The sequence below is a fragment of the Thermobia domestica genome, chromosome 6 (assembly GCF_964235325.1).
Source record: "Thermobia domestica chromosome 6, izTheDome1.hap1.1, whole genome shotgun sequence".
NCBI lineage: Eukaryota > Metazoa > Arthropoda > Insecta > Zygentoma > Lepismatidae > Thermobia > Thermobia domestica.
In genome coordinates this window covers 241890390-241908503 of record NC_137459.1, presented here as the reverse complement: position 1 = coordinate 241908503, position 18114 = coordinate 241890390, and the positions used below count along the sequence as shown (strand labels likewise).

At 35.7% G+C, this 18114-nt stretch overlaps 1 protein-coding gene across 1 annotated transcript in view; it reads right to left on the bottom strand.

The window, feature by feature from the left end:
- The window catches only part of LOC145688445 (von Willebrand factor D and EGF domain-containing protein-like), a 613451-nt gene that overhangs the window by 456533 nt on the left and 138804 nt on the right, over positions 1–18114 (bottom strand). Inside the window, exon 2 of the mRNA XM_081762680.1 lies at positions 12569–12813. Coding sequence (XP_081618806.1) covers positions 12569–12708 — 140 coding nt within the window. The 5' untranslated portion in view covers positions 12709–12813. The remainder of the gene's footprint in view (positions 1–12568; positions 12814–18114) is intronic.

Genomic DNA, 18114 nt, shown 5'->3' with positions numbered 1-18114 from the left:
AACTAAAAATCAAGGAGTGATTGAAGATAAGAATAGGCTTATACCAATTTGACCTCGTGGTTATAATAAGCATTAGGAAAAACTGTTGAACCAATTAATACATTGATCTGGGTCACTTTTGCAACTCTCAGCGACTTTATGTTTTAGCCCGTTTCCGGTTGTAAAGTTGAGGAACCCAAAACACCCATGCCTCAGGAGAATTAGATTGTCTTGTTGGACGAGTCTGAGCTGCTACCGTTTATATCTCGACCTCGACCTCCTCGCCAAGCGAAAGTATCTTTTGTGTGATTAATCAATGCGCAACAAGTCGAAGAAAAACGAAGAAAAACCATCTTCAGACGATTGTATCTCTGCTAACTTGTTTTATACCTGTCAATAGACAGACTTAATTGACAATACTGCTAAAGGGCAAGACAATTATGTCTTGTCGTGTGTCTGACTGTCGAAATGGTACAATTTCTGAGTCATGATGATTAGAATACAATATACGAAAACCTTTAATTATCATTGCTGACTGGTTACCTGTAACTTTGACCCTCAAGTAGGTATGAAAATATAAAATGTGAGGTGTTATGCGAAAACAGAATTAAAACTTGTTTTAACAGAAACGTCTGTATTTTTATAGAAGAAACAATACAACTTATTATTATTATTATTATTATTATTATTATTATTATTATTATTATTATTATTATTATTATTATTATTATTATTATTATTATTATTATTTTTATTATTTACTACGAAATACTTATTTCACAATGTCAATTGTTTGTATTGGCTGAATGTTATTTATTGATGTTTATATTCAATTGTAGTAGGATAGGTACATCTTTGATTGTTTGAACATTACGTAATCTATCGAACCGCAAATACACACACTGAAATTGAAATTTGAGATCAAATTCAGAAAAGGTACACTTGCTAAACATTGCACTGTTTGGGAGTCTGATCATTGCATATAGATAAATAAATCAGTTTAAAAACAACAAAAAAATCGGTTAGCGTTATTAGTTAAACGTTTCCATGCGCAAGAACAATATTTGGCCAAGCATTTTGTAGGAATAAACGTTTTATATTTTTCATAAAAATCAAAGAAATTGGATAAGTTGATTTGTTCCTAAAAAAAATAAATCAGAACTTTATCAGGTAGTCAAAACGTAGTGAGCCTTTTGCGACATGATGTAATTAACAACCTCAATCGTAGGGTATGTGATTCGCAGCGAATCTGGTCCAACGCCGTTTGACAGCTGAGAGTTGAAGCTGGTATATATGCAAAATGTGTTGGAATTATTATAATCAAAGGTACAATATTGGGCAGCCAAGATTAGTGAACTATCCGCAAAACTATATTTTTCGATTTTATTTCGATAAAGGTGTAAATACTGCGCAGGCCTGTAAAGATATTTGTGCTGTTTATGGGCAAGATACGTTATCAAAAACAATAGCCAAGAAATTGTTCAGTAGCTTTCCTCCTAGAAATCTTGGTGTCCAAGATGATCCTTATAGCGGGTGACCAATCACAGGAAAAGTGGATGATATTTTGCCAAAACCGGCATTTAAGCAGTCATGATATCGCCAATAAAGTAAATATCCATCACTAGTGTTAAATCATTTGGAGAAAGCTGGCTACAGAAATAAACTCGGCGTTTAGGTGCCCCATAATACGACTCAAAAACATTTACTTAATCAAATTTCTATCTGCTACTAGCTACTGAAAAGTAACGAACTTCAGCCATTTCTGCAGTGGTTATTCACGGATGATGAAAAGTGGGCATTCTATCCTACGACAACAATGTGCAAAAATAATTGTGATCGAAATACTAAGCTGTAGCAAAATCCACACCAGCAACGCAACTACGCCTGGCCTTAGAACTCGCCTTAATGCTCCCCTGACCAACTAAACCAAAACGCTCTCCCAAATATTTGCCGAATTATGCGCCCTCCGAATCCGGCGCCCGGGGCACAAACCACGTTTGCCCCCTTAGTTATCATTGCCCCACACTGACGCCAAAAAGGCTATGCTCAGCGTTTGGTGGGATTGGAAGGACACCGTGCATCACAAGTTGCTGCTACCGGAGAGAATAACAAACTCGGATCTGTACTTCACAGTTAACGCGAGTGCACCCATAGTTCATCTAGCCGAAACTGGTCAACATGAAGTGTGTCGTATACTGTGCTGATAACGCCAGATCACGTACATCTTTAATGACCCGTCAGAAATTGAGAGAACTTGGCTGAGAGGTTTTAATGCATTCACCATGTAGTCAGGACCTGACACTGTCAGACTATTATTTCTTTCGATCTCTGCAGTACTCCCTGAATGGTATTAAGTTAGTTTCATAAAAGTCGTGTGAAAATCACGTGTCACAGTTTTTTGATTACAAACCAGAGAAGTTCTAAAGCGATCGCATTATAATATTGCCGGAACAATTACAGAAGGTTATCAAATAAAATGTTGCATAGGTAGTTCATAACGTTCTTTTCAAGTAACAATAAATGTATTCTGAATTAAGGCCTCCAAACACTTTTTAAACATGATGATCCATGCTATATCCCCCCCCCCTTGACGCCCAGGTTTACACTGGATAAAATGGGCTTCAATCCTGCTTTACACTGGATAAAACGGCAAACTATGGTTTAGCCCCTCCCTTGATCATATCCTGGATCCGCCACTATATATATATATATATATATATATATATATATATATATATATATATAACTAGTGCACATTAAGTGTATTTATATCTTGCAAAACATAAAATTTCCTGTTCACTATTTCTATGTTCCTTATACTTCAAATTGTTACAAATATTAGTTACATTTTGGAGCAAAAACAAGCAACTAGTTTTAATGATATAGATTGTATAGTTTTAAAACTTCAGCCACAACATATTTATTAGGATGACGGAGATGTACAGGACTTGCGGATATAGACAAACTATTTAATTGTTCCTGAAAGCTTGAATATTTCTCTGCAGTTGTATTTGTTAGAGTATGTGTATCATTTAAATTTAGAATAAGTCGTAACCAACACAAATATTAGCACTTGTGATCAACCTCTTAAAATGCTCCTAGATTTTGCTTGAGGAAAATTTTAAAGGTTCATGCATGTGCATGTCACTTTAATATATTGCGTGAGGCGGATGATGTTACATGAGTCAAACTACTCAATTTTTATAAACTATTGATAATTACTTCAACAGTACATGCCATTCTCTCATCATCTAGTTTCATTTCGTTATACTTAGTGTCGGTCAGTCAGTGAATGTAACCCAGTCCCAATACTCAGGCTAAAGCGTTTGTGTACTTTCCTTAGGCTGTGTAAATTCCACAGAAATAATAACATAGTAATAAAATGTTTCTTCAAGCAAATAAAGTCAATAGCCTGTGTCTACTTCCGACCGTAGGTTATCTGCTATATAATGAGGGTTCATCAAGATAAAAGAACGTAATGCTAATTTAATATTATATCTACACATAAAAAGGGAAGCACAATGGTAAAGTGTTCATTTCTGGTACGAATGGTTTTAGGTACAATCTTAGTTCACATGAGTTGTAGTAAACAATTTTTATCCATGAGTTTCCTTTGGTTGCTCTCATTTCCTCTTATTTTCTTATTTCACAAAATTTTCGCTTCCATTCATCATTCGTCTTCTCTAGCATATATGTTATAATCATACGACGTTAAACTAAAGACTTCGTTTCACTTCTTTACACTTAAAAATATGTCATACAGTGTATTGCAAAACGGCGTGAATGCTTACTTTGAATTTTTATCTAGTAGCCATTCATAACGAGAAAACTAATAGGTAGTACTTCATATTGAATATGTGTAAGGAAAGTACATAATTGTAATAATGATAAGTAACTTGTACTGTAGTATGCATAAGAACATCCACTCTTTAACATAATTCCAATATAGCTGATATATTAGTGTATTTTTTATTTTACACAGATCGCTAAAGAAAATGTGTTCTATGATTGCATTTCTAACATCTTTAGCGTTTGTGGTTCCAGGTTCGATCTCTGAAAGGCCACAATCTTCATTAATCCACAGAGAATGTACCTGGGACCAGGCACGAATTTAAACTATTGAAGAACTCAATGCTAATATCTTTATTTACGAACCTTACCCAAATAAGATTTCCATTTTTTCTTTTGCAAAACTAAATTGTTTAACAATAAACATAACAATAAAATAATTATTTAAATTAAGAATGTGTACATTGTTCATGACTAGCAGCAACAATATTTTGGCCGTGTACACCCAAGACTAATTTCTGAAACTTGCCCATCAAGGTTAAAAGTGACACTGACTGACTGAACACAGTGAGACGAATGTAATACAATACTATATTTGTGTTTCATCTGGCGCACCCGAAAATTTTTGTTCGGAGGTCCAATACCACGAGCCATTATGTCTATGTAGTATTAACGGTTATTATTCTGCACCTAAAAAGACAATAAGTAATTGTAAAATACTTCCATCTATATTTTCAGAAAAAGAGATAGAACTAGAATGTTTTTATAAGAGAAAGTGTACAGATGAAATGTAACATCAAATTTTCATGCTGCATCAATCATTTCTCTGTTAAGCAATTATAGTTTTATTGAGAAATATGCAATTGTGTGTTGAGTTGGAAAGTTTTGAAAAGGGTCCGGACACTGTGGACCCCCCATGGGTGCGCTCCTGTATTACATCAATTTCTTGTTGCAGTACTACACTGAAGGAATAGTAGTACAATTGTCTTGTATACAACAACAATTACTGGTATGTACGAGTAAGTATACTACGTGGTTTTTATTAAATAGCTTACTACTGTAGCAAATGTCAAGAGATCGGAAAAAGATCGTTCTAGCTTCAGAGAGTTTGCTCTGTTGACAAGGAAATGTGCTACGAAACAGTTCTTGTCCTTTTCCTAGTGCATTTGCTAGGTACGTATGTTTAGAATATACAATGACATACTCTGATTTTAAGGAAATAAAGTGAAATCTTTATTTCCCTCGTAGGCAAATTATATGACAGTGGAGAAACAATCATGTTTAAAAAGTGAAAGTTTGCAGGGGAAAGAAATAAATCTTTGGAGCATAATATATGAATGGAGCTGATGTTTCTTAAACCTTCAATAATTTGTCACTCAATGGATTGTCTTTTTCATTGCTTGCATGTTTAAATTACCGTAGGAAACAATTGAATAACATTATAATTTAACTTTTACGTTATTGGGAATTGACTTTCCTTAAACTATTCATATGTTCCATATACGAGTCCAACAAGGGGGAAATACATAAAGCTTTACTACTGGAATGAAAAGAAGTAGGTAATGAAATATAAGTTTGAAATCTCCAACAGTAACAATGAAGTTTGTATATTACGAAAATTTCGTATTTCACACTGTACCTATATATAGTATGCATACTAAACACTTCGTCTATTCGTTTTTGAATTTATCATTGATTCATTTAGAAATAAAACCATCAAAACCTTCATTACTTAAATTTCTTAGAACGAATACACCCGTTTCTAAACTTCCAAACTATACAATGCATAAGTGTCGGAAGTCTTATAAAACGACTTTGTCCGTTCGTACTTCGACACGGATCAGAGCAAAAACGGTAAGAAATATTGAGATACGTTTTTCTGCAATCGATTCAGGTTCTGAAGAGAACACATCGTCACAACCCGCAACACTATACCAAAACCGGAAGTGGTTGAAATTTACTACTGCTGCTGATTTCGATATTAAATTTCATGGAGCAAAAACGGTAAAAAAAATCGTGATGTAGTTTTCTGTAGTTGATTCAGCTTCCCAAGTATACGTTTTATCTCCTCCGTTAACCACCTATTCAATTTGGAAGTGGTTCAAATTAATGATTTCCATTTTCAAACTTTATCGCCAAAGGACAAAAACAGTAAGGAATAGTGAATGATGGCTTGTTGATATGGATTCAGTGTCCAAAGAACAGGATTTCTCTTTGATCCTATCAATTTATTGCAACCAATAGTTATAGATATGCTTCTCCAAGTTTCAGTATTAAATTCGCATAATTTAGAAGTCTTTGTAGTTTCAGATTGTGAAACTAAACTAACTTGTTCACTTATAAAATAGTTTATATTAACTTTAAATAGATACAATAAGTACGAATAATTTGCTCCTAATTAGTCATGACATGATATACATATGAGAGAGATAATATACGCAAAATATTAATCTATTACAACGGCGCCAACTTTCCAAAATTTATGTGGGTGCATATCAATGGCGGGACGTGTTAACATATGTTTTCAGAGAAATCTCGATATTTTTGATTGATTTATTTTTAGTTAAAATCTTTTATGAACACTGTCACAAAGACCTGTGCTGTGATAAAGTAAAATATACCGGTGCTATAAGGATAAGCTGGTGCTGCCCTAGCTCAGTCGGTAACACATCTGACTTACACGCAGAGAAACAGATTCAAACCCGGGTCCAAACTAAAAAAACTTGTGAGTGCGGCGCACCCACAAGATTATTTGTGTGGCTGCTGGAGCCCCGGATCACCCACGTAGTCCGCGCGCATGATCTATTAGGCAATATAACTACTGTATGATCATCTGTAAGTCTGGTATGAAAAATAATATCTTGATTTTATTGGCGAGTATAACTCGCATGGAAGATATCACAGCATAATTAATAGTCAAACATCTCTTTTTGAATCTAGATTTGTGACAATACACGTAAGAAAATGTTCATTCGATTATTTTACAGTACATATCCAGATTTAAAAATCAACACTGTTATAACATGTTACCATTTCTTAGAACAAGAAATGAGACAATCTACTTAATTTCACCTTCAATGTATAAGGAGCACAGAATTGATACAAACTCCAACAACATGTCATTACTTGCTTCCTACATGATTTCATCGTTATTTTCATCTAGTGACAAGTCTCCATTAGGTTCGTTGCTGTCGCTAAGCTTTAACTGATTGGTTTCGACATTTGCTTGTAGCGATCAATCAAAAGAAAGCGCAAGACAATTCTATTGACTCGTAAATTGTATTCACTTCAGCGCTGTTAGTTTATTGTCGACAAGCAGTAGTTCTATTATTTGTTTTACAAAGCTATCTGATTCTGTCTACTATTCGCGTACATTCTGTCAGTTTTTAAATTGATTCTTACAACATGAAGAGTTCTATCTTCAATCTTGCTATTAGTCAAACGATCTTGTTACATTTAAAGTTGAATTTTAAACAGTCACTCATACAGTGTTTATAGTATACGCTATTTATGTATTGCCTCTAGTTTCCAGTTGACACTCTGAAGTGAAGTAGAAAGAATGTAATTTCATAAGACGGATAATAATAATAATAATAATAATAATAATAATAATAATTATTATTATTATTATTATTATTATTATTATTATTATTATTATTATTATTATTATTATTATTATTATTATTATTATTATTATTAAGTGTTCTATAATACTTATACATTTTCATAACACATAGGGCCTACTATCTATAATTGAAGTAGGGCGCTCGGTGGCTCAGTGGTAGGTTCCTCGCTGGTCTAGTGGATGCCCTCCCCGCTGTTCTAGTGGCGCCCTCCCCACTGGTTTAGTGGCTAGTATGTGCGCTTTTAGTGTACGAGATCCCGGGTTCGATTCCCGGTGGGAGAGCCTTTGTGATTTTAACTGTCCTCGATGTTTCTGTGTTCGTGTCCCTGTCGTTCTAGCTGATTGGAAAAAAAGTCAAGTAAACGAGTAAAGCAAGTAAAATTAAGTAATAAGTAGTTCAAGTAAATTACTGAGACAAAAAAGTGGCTAGCATGTGTGCCTTTGGTGTACGGGGTCCCGGGTTCGATTCCCAGTAGGAGAGCCTTTTTAATTTTAACTGTCCTGCATATTATGTCTTTGTGTCCCTGTGGAATTTAGTTAAAGCTCAAAGAAGCCTTGCATACGAGGAAACTCGGGTTGCTCAAGAAACTGTGGTATGGTGAGTTGATCTTTTTCTTTAAAAAAAAAAAAGTCGCTAGCACGTCCGCCTTTGATGTACGGGGTCCCGGGTTCGATTCCCAGTCACTAGCACGTCCGCCTTTGATGTATGATGTCCCGGGTTCGATTCCCAGTGGGAGAGGCTTTGGAATTTTAACTGTCCTTGATATGTATGGGTCGTGTCACTGTCGAATTTGATAAAGGTTAAAGAAACCTTGTATACGAGGAAACTCGGGTGCTTAGGGAAATGAGTATGATCGGTTTATCTTTGAAAAGAAAGTGGTAGAGCGTTCACCTCTGGTGCATAGCGTTCCTGGATCGATCCCAGCTCGCACCAAGTGAACTTTGTGGTGGATAAACACCGTGCGCGTGGGTTTTCTCGCGGTTATCCCATTTCCTCCCACTTTATTCATTCCACCATTTCTGATCATCACCGTCAATTTTAGCTTCACCGGCATAACCGTCGGACGTAAAACTGAAAGATTTCATTTTATATAATTGAAGTATAAACACTCAAGAGTTTAATTTAAAAAAAAGAAAAACATAGACACTTCATTAGCATATTTTGTTTGGATCAACTTTTTTAGAATGTTTGAGGCGTTCCTAGAAGTATTGGTGAACTTAACAGAAGCATGTTTTCTGAAAATGTTTCCTCAATGGACAAAATAATCGTCTATGTTTTTTGAAACTATATTTTCTAAGGAAAAAGGAACGACTTCCACAAACTATATACAGGGTGTTTCAAAACAACACCGACAACGTTTGGAAGGTGAATCCTGACACCAAAATAAGACAAAAAGTATAGACTATCCTGGGTGCACAAATGCTTCCTTTCGGAGTTATAGGCTGCCGAAAACATGAAAAAATGAACTTTGAAGGTCCATAGCTCCAAAACTACGGGACCTACCGTAGTCGGTTCAAGACTTCACTTAGGTACTAATATATATGCTCTATCCAAATATCCAAGTTTCAGTATCCTGTGGTACTTCTGCAACAACTTTATAGAGGTAGTTGGAGAGTATTTCAAATTATGTGCCCGTAGCTAAAATTCTCTCTACAAAATATTGCTTCGTGAATACCTTAGGATTCTGAAACACGTATTTTTGGATAGGGCACATATTATTTCCTAAGTGAAGTCTTGAACCGACTACGGTAGGTCCGATAGTTTTGGAGCTATGGACCTTTAAAGTTCATTTTTTCATGTTTTCGGCAGCCTATAACTCCGAAAGGAAGCATTTGTGCACCCAAGTTGGCCTATACTTTTTGTCTTATCTTGGTGTCAGGAATCACCTCTCAAACGTTGTCGGTGTTGTTTTGAAACACCCTGTATATAAGCACGAGAACTGGCTGCCACAGAGCAGTTTTCTATTACTACCGTACTCGAATATTTACCTCAAATGTAATATTCAAGCGTTTAGATTTGCACATAACTTTTATTGAATTCCGCCTTACTACCCGGAATGTCTCATTTATAGTTTTTTTTAACTTAAAAAAATATTTCTGTTACGATAAAATTTCTTACGAAGTTCTCAAACTTATTTACAGTAAATTATTTATTTATTACTAACATATTATTACATTCTTGTCTTTGATTTGGTTTGATTTTATTTTGAGTTTAGCGTCCCTATATGAGACACGAACTTACAGCTTAGCGTGGGATCCGAACCACATGAGCTCCCGTAGGGAATCGAACCAGAGTCTCCCACGTAAAAGGTCTTCTTCGAAAGTGTATAAATTTGGATTGAGCTATTCACGCTAACTTTCACTTTTCTCTTTTCAACACCATTTTCGTTTTTTATTATTTCATAGAATTACAAAATAATTGTGCACGTAACTATAAAAATGGTACACTAATCAATTACCGTACGTAAAAGATAATTAATTACTGTTCCTTGCTATGACTTTAGACCTACAAATATGATGAAGATAGTTATTGGAGCGGCAAATACAACCACTGAATTGCGCTCTTCTATCATTTTCTAACTCGTGACTATATGGTTAGTTTCGGCGCGAGAGACTCGGGTTTGATTTTTGTGTGAGATTATGTGGTTTGGATCCTACGTTAAGCTCTAGGTACACGTCCCATATAGCCTCGATGCTTTACAGGACGCTAAACTTCAAATCTATCATCCAACCATCTTGTATCATTTTCCTACTTCCACTGAGAATGTGATTCTCACCTTCGCATCTCTGTGTTTATTGTCCCATAATTAAGCTGATTTAGATGATAATTCTTGATCGCTCTGAGACTTTAAACTTAATTTTAAATTCTGAAACTCGAGCTCCATTGAACCCGAGAACATGTGCCAAGGTGGGCGTCCTAATAAAACATCAATGCGGAAGTGTGTAATTGAGTAGCTCTCATATTTTCAGAAAATCAGCTATGTCTTGTAATCAAAAAATGAAATGAAATCTTTGAGTTTTACGTCCCACGCTTATGCCGGTTAGGCTAAAGGAGACGGTGATGATGAGTAATGAATGAAATGGTGGAATGAAGAAAGTGGGAGAACCCCGAGAAAACCCACGCACACGGTGTTTGTCCACCACAAAGTTCACTTGGCGGGGGCTGGGATCGAACCCGGGACCCCAAGCACCAGAGGTGAACGCTCTACCACTGAGCCACCGCGGCCACCTGCTTTGTAATCACTTCACTTCACTTTCACAGAATTTGGGGGGACAGTGGCTTAGTGGTAGAGTCTTTACCTCTAATGCGTGGGGTTCGTGGTTCGATCCCTGGGCAAGTAAGGTTGAGGGAAACAACATCGTATCTGTGGATTTTCTCCCGGTACTTCCATTTCTCCTACATTTTCATTTCACCACTTCTTTCGTCATCATTCACTTAACTTAATCATCCATTTCTCTTAGCCTAAACGATAAAATCACGGAATTTGAAACTGAAAGATTTCGTTTTCTTTCACAGAATTTATGTGTGTCTGTTTTATATCGATGTTATTTTGATATTACATTATTCTTTGTGCTTTTGTAGTTCTGAAAAGGTTTATATAAAATAAATGGCGAGGATAATCACTATATTGTCTTATAAGTTTTTTTTTTTAATATTTTAGAGAATACTATTTGAACTATTAAATAAGTTACATGACACATCTTGCCAGAAAAGAAATTAGCTTACATAATTGATCTTAGAGAATTCTTAGATGCATACAGTTTTCATGAAACTGTACTGTTTAAAAACAAATTTGTGCCATAATAATTATGAAACAGTCATTCTATGTTTACTACTTTGTAGAACTGCCCTACAGTATAATTATACGATACTGGAATTGTAATTTGTTTTACAAATGGCCTTGTTGATATGTGGGAAGAATTCTGCTGTAACTGACCTAAGAGTATACTATCATTTTTATCTTCCGGTAAGAACTGAAAGGAGGACAGTGACTCGGTAATAGATCACCCAACTTTGTTAAGCAAGCTCGTAGGTTACATTCAAAACTATGTGAATTCTTTGGTGGACAAACATTGTGGCCATAAGTTTTCTCGGAAAACTATTACTTTGTTAATTATTTGATAATCAAATTTCAAATAAGTATTATCGTCTTTTCTGTGTCTCTAGTGAATATCCGTGACATGCTAAAAGAAATACTTTGCTTTATACGGAATGTAATTTTAAAAATTATAAAAATAAACTTAGATAAATAATAAGTCTCTTTTTCTGGTCGGATTTGATTTCAACATCTCTTATTGGAATCTCCAACACCAGAGTAATCAATCATTTAACTTTATATGTATAAATTTATTACAACAATCTTGAATCACGCTTGTGAAATTATACATGATATTCTTGAATGAGAATGGAAGTCAGTGAGATTTTTGTTTGGAGGATTTATCTTAAAGCTAGTGTACATTTAAAATATTCAATAATCTACGAATGTTGTATCATGAGATTATTGAATTTAATGTGCACGTGGTTCCGAGTTTGACTAGTAGTGCGAATCAATATGACAGAACTGAAGAACGTGCATAAAGTGAACTGATAAGTGAGATTAATTAGTGAAGTAAATCGTGATGATCTTTTCTAAACAAATAAACAAAAAAATCCAGTTAACGGTTAGTCTGCAGTTAGAATGGATAATGCTAGGCCAGATTTCCACGAACAAGTCAATATTGTTTGCCAAAATCAGGTTTAAGTTAAGCTTGTCTCTCTGACCAATGGTGTACGTAGAAGTTTCTCAAGAAAGATTCAAACTCCCAAGTCAATATAATTTCAGATATTTGTGTATATAACAGTTTATCTTTGCGTATCATCCTGCTCAAGGGGCGCATTAAAACTCCGAAACCTCGCCTGGTGTAGGCCTACGCCACTGTCTCTGACCTATCTTTAGTAACTCAAACCCAAACTTGCTGCTGACATCCCCATTGCCCCCCTAATCACTCACTCACTCAAACCCAAACTTGTATGTCACTAGCACGATGCTTGTTTTTTACGCAATAGTAATATTTGCTCTACACTTGCTCTCCAATCTTCCAATCCGCTTAATTTCAATTTATTATCGTAACAAATAATCTCAAAGGAATCAAACAATATAATTTAAATAGTATTTAGAGAAAGGTTGTACTTACCCGGTTTGTGATGTTGTGGCCGGTGGAGGAGTTGTGGAGGCCGCTGTGATGTTGGCTGCCGGAGCAGTTTTGTTCACTTGCGCTGGACAAGGCACTCCTTCCAAGAGAACCAACACCAAAAGAGCGACGAGCTTCCACATGTTTCTGAGCCCGCGGCAAACTACAAACTGAATGGAGTCTCCAGAGAATTACGACTTTCTTCCAGTGGAGTGGAACACGCTGGTCGCCCCGTGCACCAAGACAACCTACAAGAAATTGAGAGTGGCAATTACAAAGTTGACGTCATTATCTTGATCATACTGTGAACTCTCCTCATCCACACCCTCTAATTTAGCCCAAATAAAATGCATGCAGATAATCATATAATGAAGCTTCGGAAGATAGTTCCTCATATCAAAAGAAAGAAATTAGTATTATAAATCAAACAACGTCTCCTTTCGAAGTTGTAAGCTGCAAAAACTGCTAAAATTTAGTTTTTGAAGCTTTATAGCTTAATAACCTAGGGGACCTTAGTCAACCAGTTAGAGAATTTATCCAGAAAGTAGAGCATTTTAAAATAGTTTTCTAGAGATGATTTCCTAGTATTTTACACTGCTACATTAGTTGAGTACACAGTTTTACCGAAATACTAACCTAAATTTTGAAACAAACTTTCATAAAACTATGTTGTATAATTGACCTGTGTAACCATAGACTGATATTGATGCAACTTCCATCTCTGTTGAGAATACCCAAGAGATTTTACGCTCACTGTTATTTTATATTTCAGTGACTCAGTGGTAGAGCTCTCAATTCTCGCGCGTATGCTACCTGGTTCGATCCCATCTCCCATCATATGTGTTTTATGGTAAACAAGGACCGTGTGCGTGGGTTTTCTCGGGGTTTTCCCGTTTCCTCTCACATTTGTCATTCCGTCATTATCATCTATCTCATCATCACGTATTCCTTTGCCTGAATACATTTTCATGAGACGTTAAACTGAAATAAATTTAAACATCATACAGCAATGAGACTTGCAAAGTAATATAGTAAATACATCATCTAAGGCAGTTAGTTTTAACTGAACGTTGTATGACGTGAGAGAATGCATTTCTAATTTATGTACGGTGCTTGTTTGTCTCCACCACTGGTTCGAGAACATCAAGTTGTTCGGTATGCTTCTTATATCTGCTTGTTGGATTTACTGAAAACATACATATCAAAACTTGTGAGCCCGAATTTCGGGCTAAATCGACCTCGAGCTGAATGAATAGGTGCTAGCTTGCATGAGCATGATCTCTATAAGTGAAAAAGAGCCACAGCCCGAGCCCGAGCTAGTGCGAGCATGAGCGTGTGTGAGGCTCATTGAGAATAACGAGCCCGAGCTCTTAGTGAACGGGAGCTCAATAAGGTTAATGAGAGCGATATTGAACTAGTGTTAGTCTTCTTAAGAATAGCAAGCCCGAGTTCGAGCAAGTGCACTGAGAAAAAAAATGTAGGTTACGTTCTTAAAAAGATAGGTTACATGAGTAACTCATGTAGTTTTTGGACTTAAAGTACAGCAGACGTATAACTGAAAACGCATGTTTTATAATACTTTCTGTATAAGTGTTCCATCTGTTCGTACTTTCCACATGAAACAATATAGGCGGTCAGGATCTCACATACAAGTGGATGTATATAACATACAGCTGAGGAATGTAACACAAGTATATGCATGTGATATACGAAAAACTGTTAGATGTCAGACATCCTGCAACGGCATGATGTAACATCTAAGGGCAGTGCCTATGTAGCATACGGATAACGTATGCTCCGTACTGATTTCTGTAGTAAGCAAGAGGATAACATATATTTGTAGAATATACCGCTGTCCGGAGAACGGACTTTTCTCAGTGTATGAGCCTCATTCTGATTCGTGAGCGCGACCTCAATTTAGGATAATGAGCTTGAAGTCACCCGAGGTCCAGTGACTTAGATTACGAAATGTCTATTTTTAACTGAGAATAGGAGAAGCAGTGTATGAAATCACTGAGCATCAAGTTGGAAATGACTGATATGTGGGAATGCAATGGCAGAAAAAATATTAATCCAGTTTTGGCGGTAGATAGAACTGGTGAGAGAGAGAAAAAACATATTCTTCAAAGTACAAGAAAAATAAATTTGAAAAATAATAAAGAACAGAAAGGGAGCAGACTTATGGAAGAAAAAGACTAAGATTACGAGGGACTGCGCCTAATAATATACGAAAATTGTGGGATGACGCAACTTCGTGAAATAATTTGTGCCACCCTTCCCTAGCATAAAAGCTAAAGAAGACGCTGCCATTTATCGTTCAGTTCTAGTAAGATACGGCATGTTGATACCCAGCGATGTCTACAAGCAAGCCGCGAGGTGCATAATATCCAGAGAGCCGCTGTTTCCAAAGCTGTTATTCAATACTGTGGTTTCCAGCTTCTTCCCCATCTACCTTATTCTTCAGGCTTGGTCTCAAGTGAGTTTTTCTTGTTTCAAAATTTAAACAAACATTTGCATGTGTCACGTTACAGCGACGATGGTGAGTTAAATCGATCCTTTATGACGTCCAAGTCTCGTTCGACGGCTGTTACAAAACTTTACTCTCTGTTGATATTTATCTTCTTACTAATCGATGTGCTAAGTGTTTTGAGATCAGAGGAAGTTATGTAGAAATCTGAGTAATAGTTTCAAACAGTCGCCTACTCCTTATATGATAGGCTTAGAACTTTTTGAATGCTCCTCGTATATGAGAGTATAAATCAACCATATACTTTGCATAATTCCTCTTTTGGAGATGGTACGAATCAAGAAAGAATTTATACAAAGTAATTCTCTTCTAAGTGAATTGTTTAATTCTTACAGAAATTGTTCGAAATAATGGAAATCGAAGTCAATAACGTGTTTACTCCCTCTCTTTTGCCCTTAAAACGCAGCTCCATGTTCCATAACTAACACACATTGCAAGCTATTTATAGAATGCATATTCAAGTTACAGACATAAGTCAGATAACACATATTAAATGAGACTCTTTCATCAACTTTGGTGTTTCGGCAGCCATTCAAATTTAAAATTTAAAGAACGAAAGGCAAAAGGAAATCAGATAATTACATAAGTCTTGTCCACTTTCGAGCACTTTCATGACTTTAGTCGAATTTGTCTGGAAAGGATCAGTAGAGCTAACTGTGGACGCTTTTGTCTTTTATTCATGTATGCGGTTGCTAATGAAATATTCTTGCATGAAATATAAACAAAATCGTTAGAGCCATTTCCTAGAAAATCGTAATATCTTCACCCTTCAGTAAGCTAGCCTTAATTTCGGGGGTAGGAAGAAAATTCGAAGAAAAACCCTGGATAATCTCATGAAATCCGTAACTTCAAACTTTGGAGCGGATATGTTGAACAGTACAGCTTCTACACGAGTGAACACGTTTATATCGGGATGGACGGATGAACAGAGGGACTGTTGGATCCAAAAATCCAACAAACGGGCCTACAGATCCAAAAATCGCCTCTTCGGCTTGTAAGGGACATGAAACGTGCAATTTATTGGAATCTCGAATTTGAATATTTTACGATCACAATTTTTTTCTCCTATCGTCGCTCTAAAGTAAGAATATGTAGTATTCAATATATAAACTGAGCAACTTTACAGTTCCAACTTTTTACGCCTTTTCAAATACATTCGAATACTAACAGGATCCCAAGTTACTATCAATTTAACTTTCTTGAAATATTTTTATAGAAAAGAAGCCAATAATAATTAATTTATAATCTATGCCAATAAACTATTAAAATGCAATAATATGAAAGAAAGCAAAGTAAATTAGGTAACGTGTCAGTTACAACATATGCATTTTTATTATGACTATACCTACGTGTTCTGCATACATTTATACAAGTTATAGATTCACTTAGTAATCTGGTTGAAATGAAATGAAATAAAATCTTTGAGTTTTACGTCCCACGGTTATGCCGGTTAGGCTAAAGGAGACGGTGATAATGAGAAATGAGTGAAATGGTGGAATGAAGAAAGTGGGAGGAAACGGGAGAACCCCGAGAAAACCCACGAGCACGGTGTTTGTCCACCACAAAGTTCACTTGGCGGGGCCTGGGATCGAACCCGGGACCCCAAGCACCAGAGGTGAACGCTCTACCACTGAGCCACCGCGCCCCCCAGTAATCTGGTTGAGCTAGTATTGTCCACCAATTTCTATGTATTCAACTTTTTCGCAGCAGGAGCACTTAGGAAGAGTTAATAAAGTTCGACATGTTACTGCGCTAGATACAATATTGCGAGCACTTTGAAACATTACGTCGCGATACAAATTTAGTACATAATTCATATATAGGATAAGAAAAGTTTCAGAAAGTAATATTTTTGTTTTAATTTGGCTTAGAAGTGGTTTATTAGTTACATTGTAACAAATTAGGACTTAATTGAGTGGAGGTCAAAGAATACACTTCATCTTCTTGCCTCCTTATCATTTGGAAATACTAAACGTGTCACCTAACACTATTACAGTAGAAACTGTCTGAAAACAACGATTTTTTTTCAGAGTACAAATATATAGAGATGCAAAAAAGCCGGCTTTTTTGAATCGATGGTTTTTTTCACATAAAAAGCCGGCTTTTTTGGAAAAAAACCGAGAATTTTGGAAATTTTGGCTTTTTTCATTTTCATGATTTTTCTATCCAAATAGCTTTCTTATAGTATATTCTATAGTTAGATAAGATTTCCACGACCTGAATGCCATATTTAGCTCTGTAATTCACCATCAAGATGGATGGAGCACATATTTTACGAATTAAAGCTAACATGAAGAATGTAGTATTTGAGGACAATTTTACAGGCTATTTAACTTTATTTTAACTTTTGAGTTTTCGACATTTTTTTCCTTCTCTAGATTATTTTAGTTTGTCATTTGTGTTTCATTTCTAAGAGCTTAGTACTCCAGCTTCTAGCACGAAAGTTAAACTTACGTTTTCCTGTATATCCGTCAAAGCATACGTTTTTCAATATTTCCGTCAAACCGTATTTCCACATTTCTGTTATACTGTAGTTGTGCAATGATTTAGCAATAATTTTCCAGATACAACCTTGAATACCAATTTATACAAATAATCAATAGCGGATTTAGAAAAGTACTTTGGGAGGGGTTTCTCTGATTGTTTCGTTTTCTAAAAAGTCCTGATTTTATTTGGGAGGTGCTTGAAGTTTATGAGTACAGGCATAACTAATATTTCGTTTCGTTTATAAGTTTAGCAATAATCTTCCGGATACAACCTTGAAGATCATTTTATACTGAGAATCAGTGGCGAATTTAAAAAATGTTTTGGGAGGGGTTTTCTTACTACTAATGTTTAGTTTTTCTAAAGATTCATAATTTTTATTTGACGGGAGCTTAAAGTTTATGAGTAAAGGCATAAATAATAGATATTTCGTTCGTTTTAGACATTCCACAACTTTGGAGAACAGGCTTCAGTCCGAAAGACCGATCCTCTAACCTTCGCAAAACCATCACTGCTTGTAATTAGTAATAATAACAAT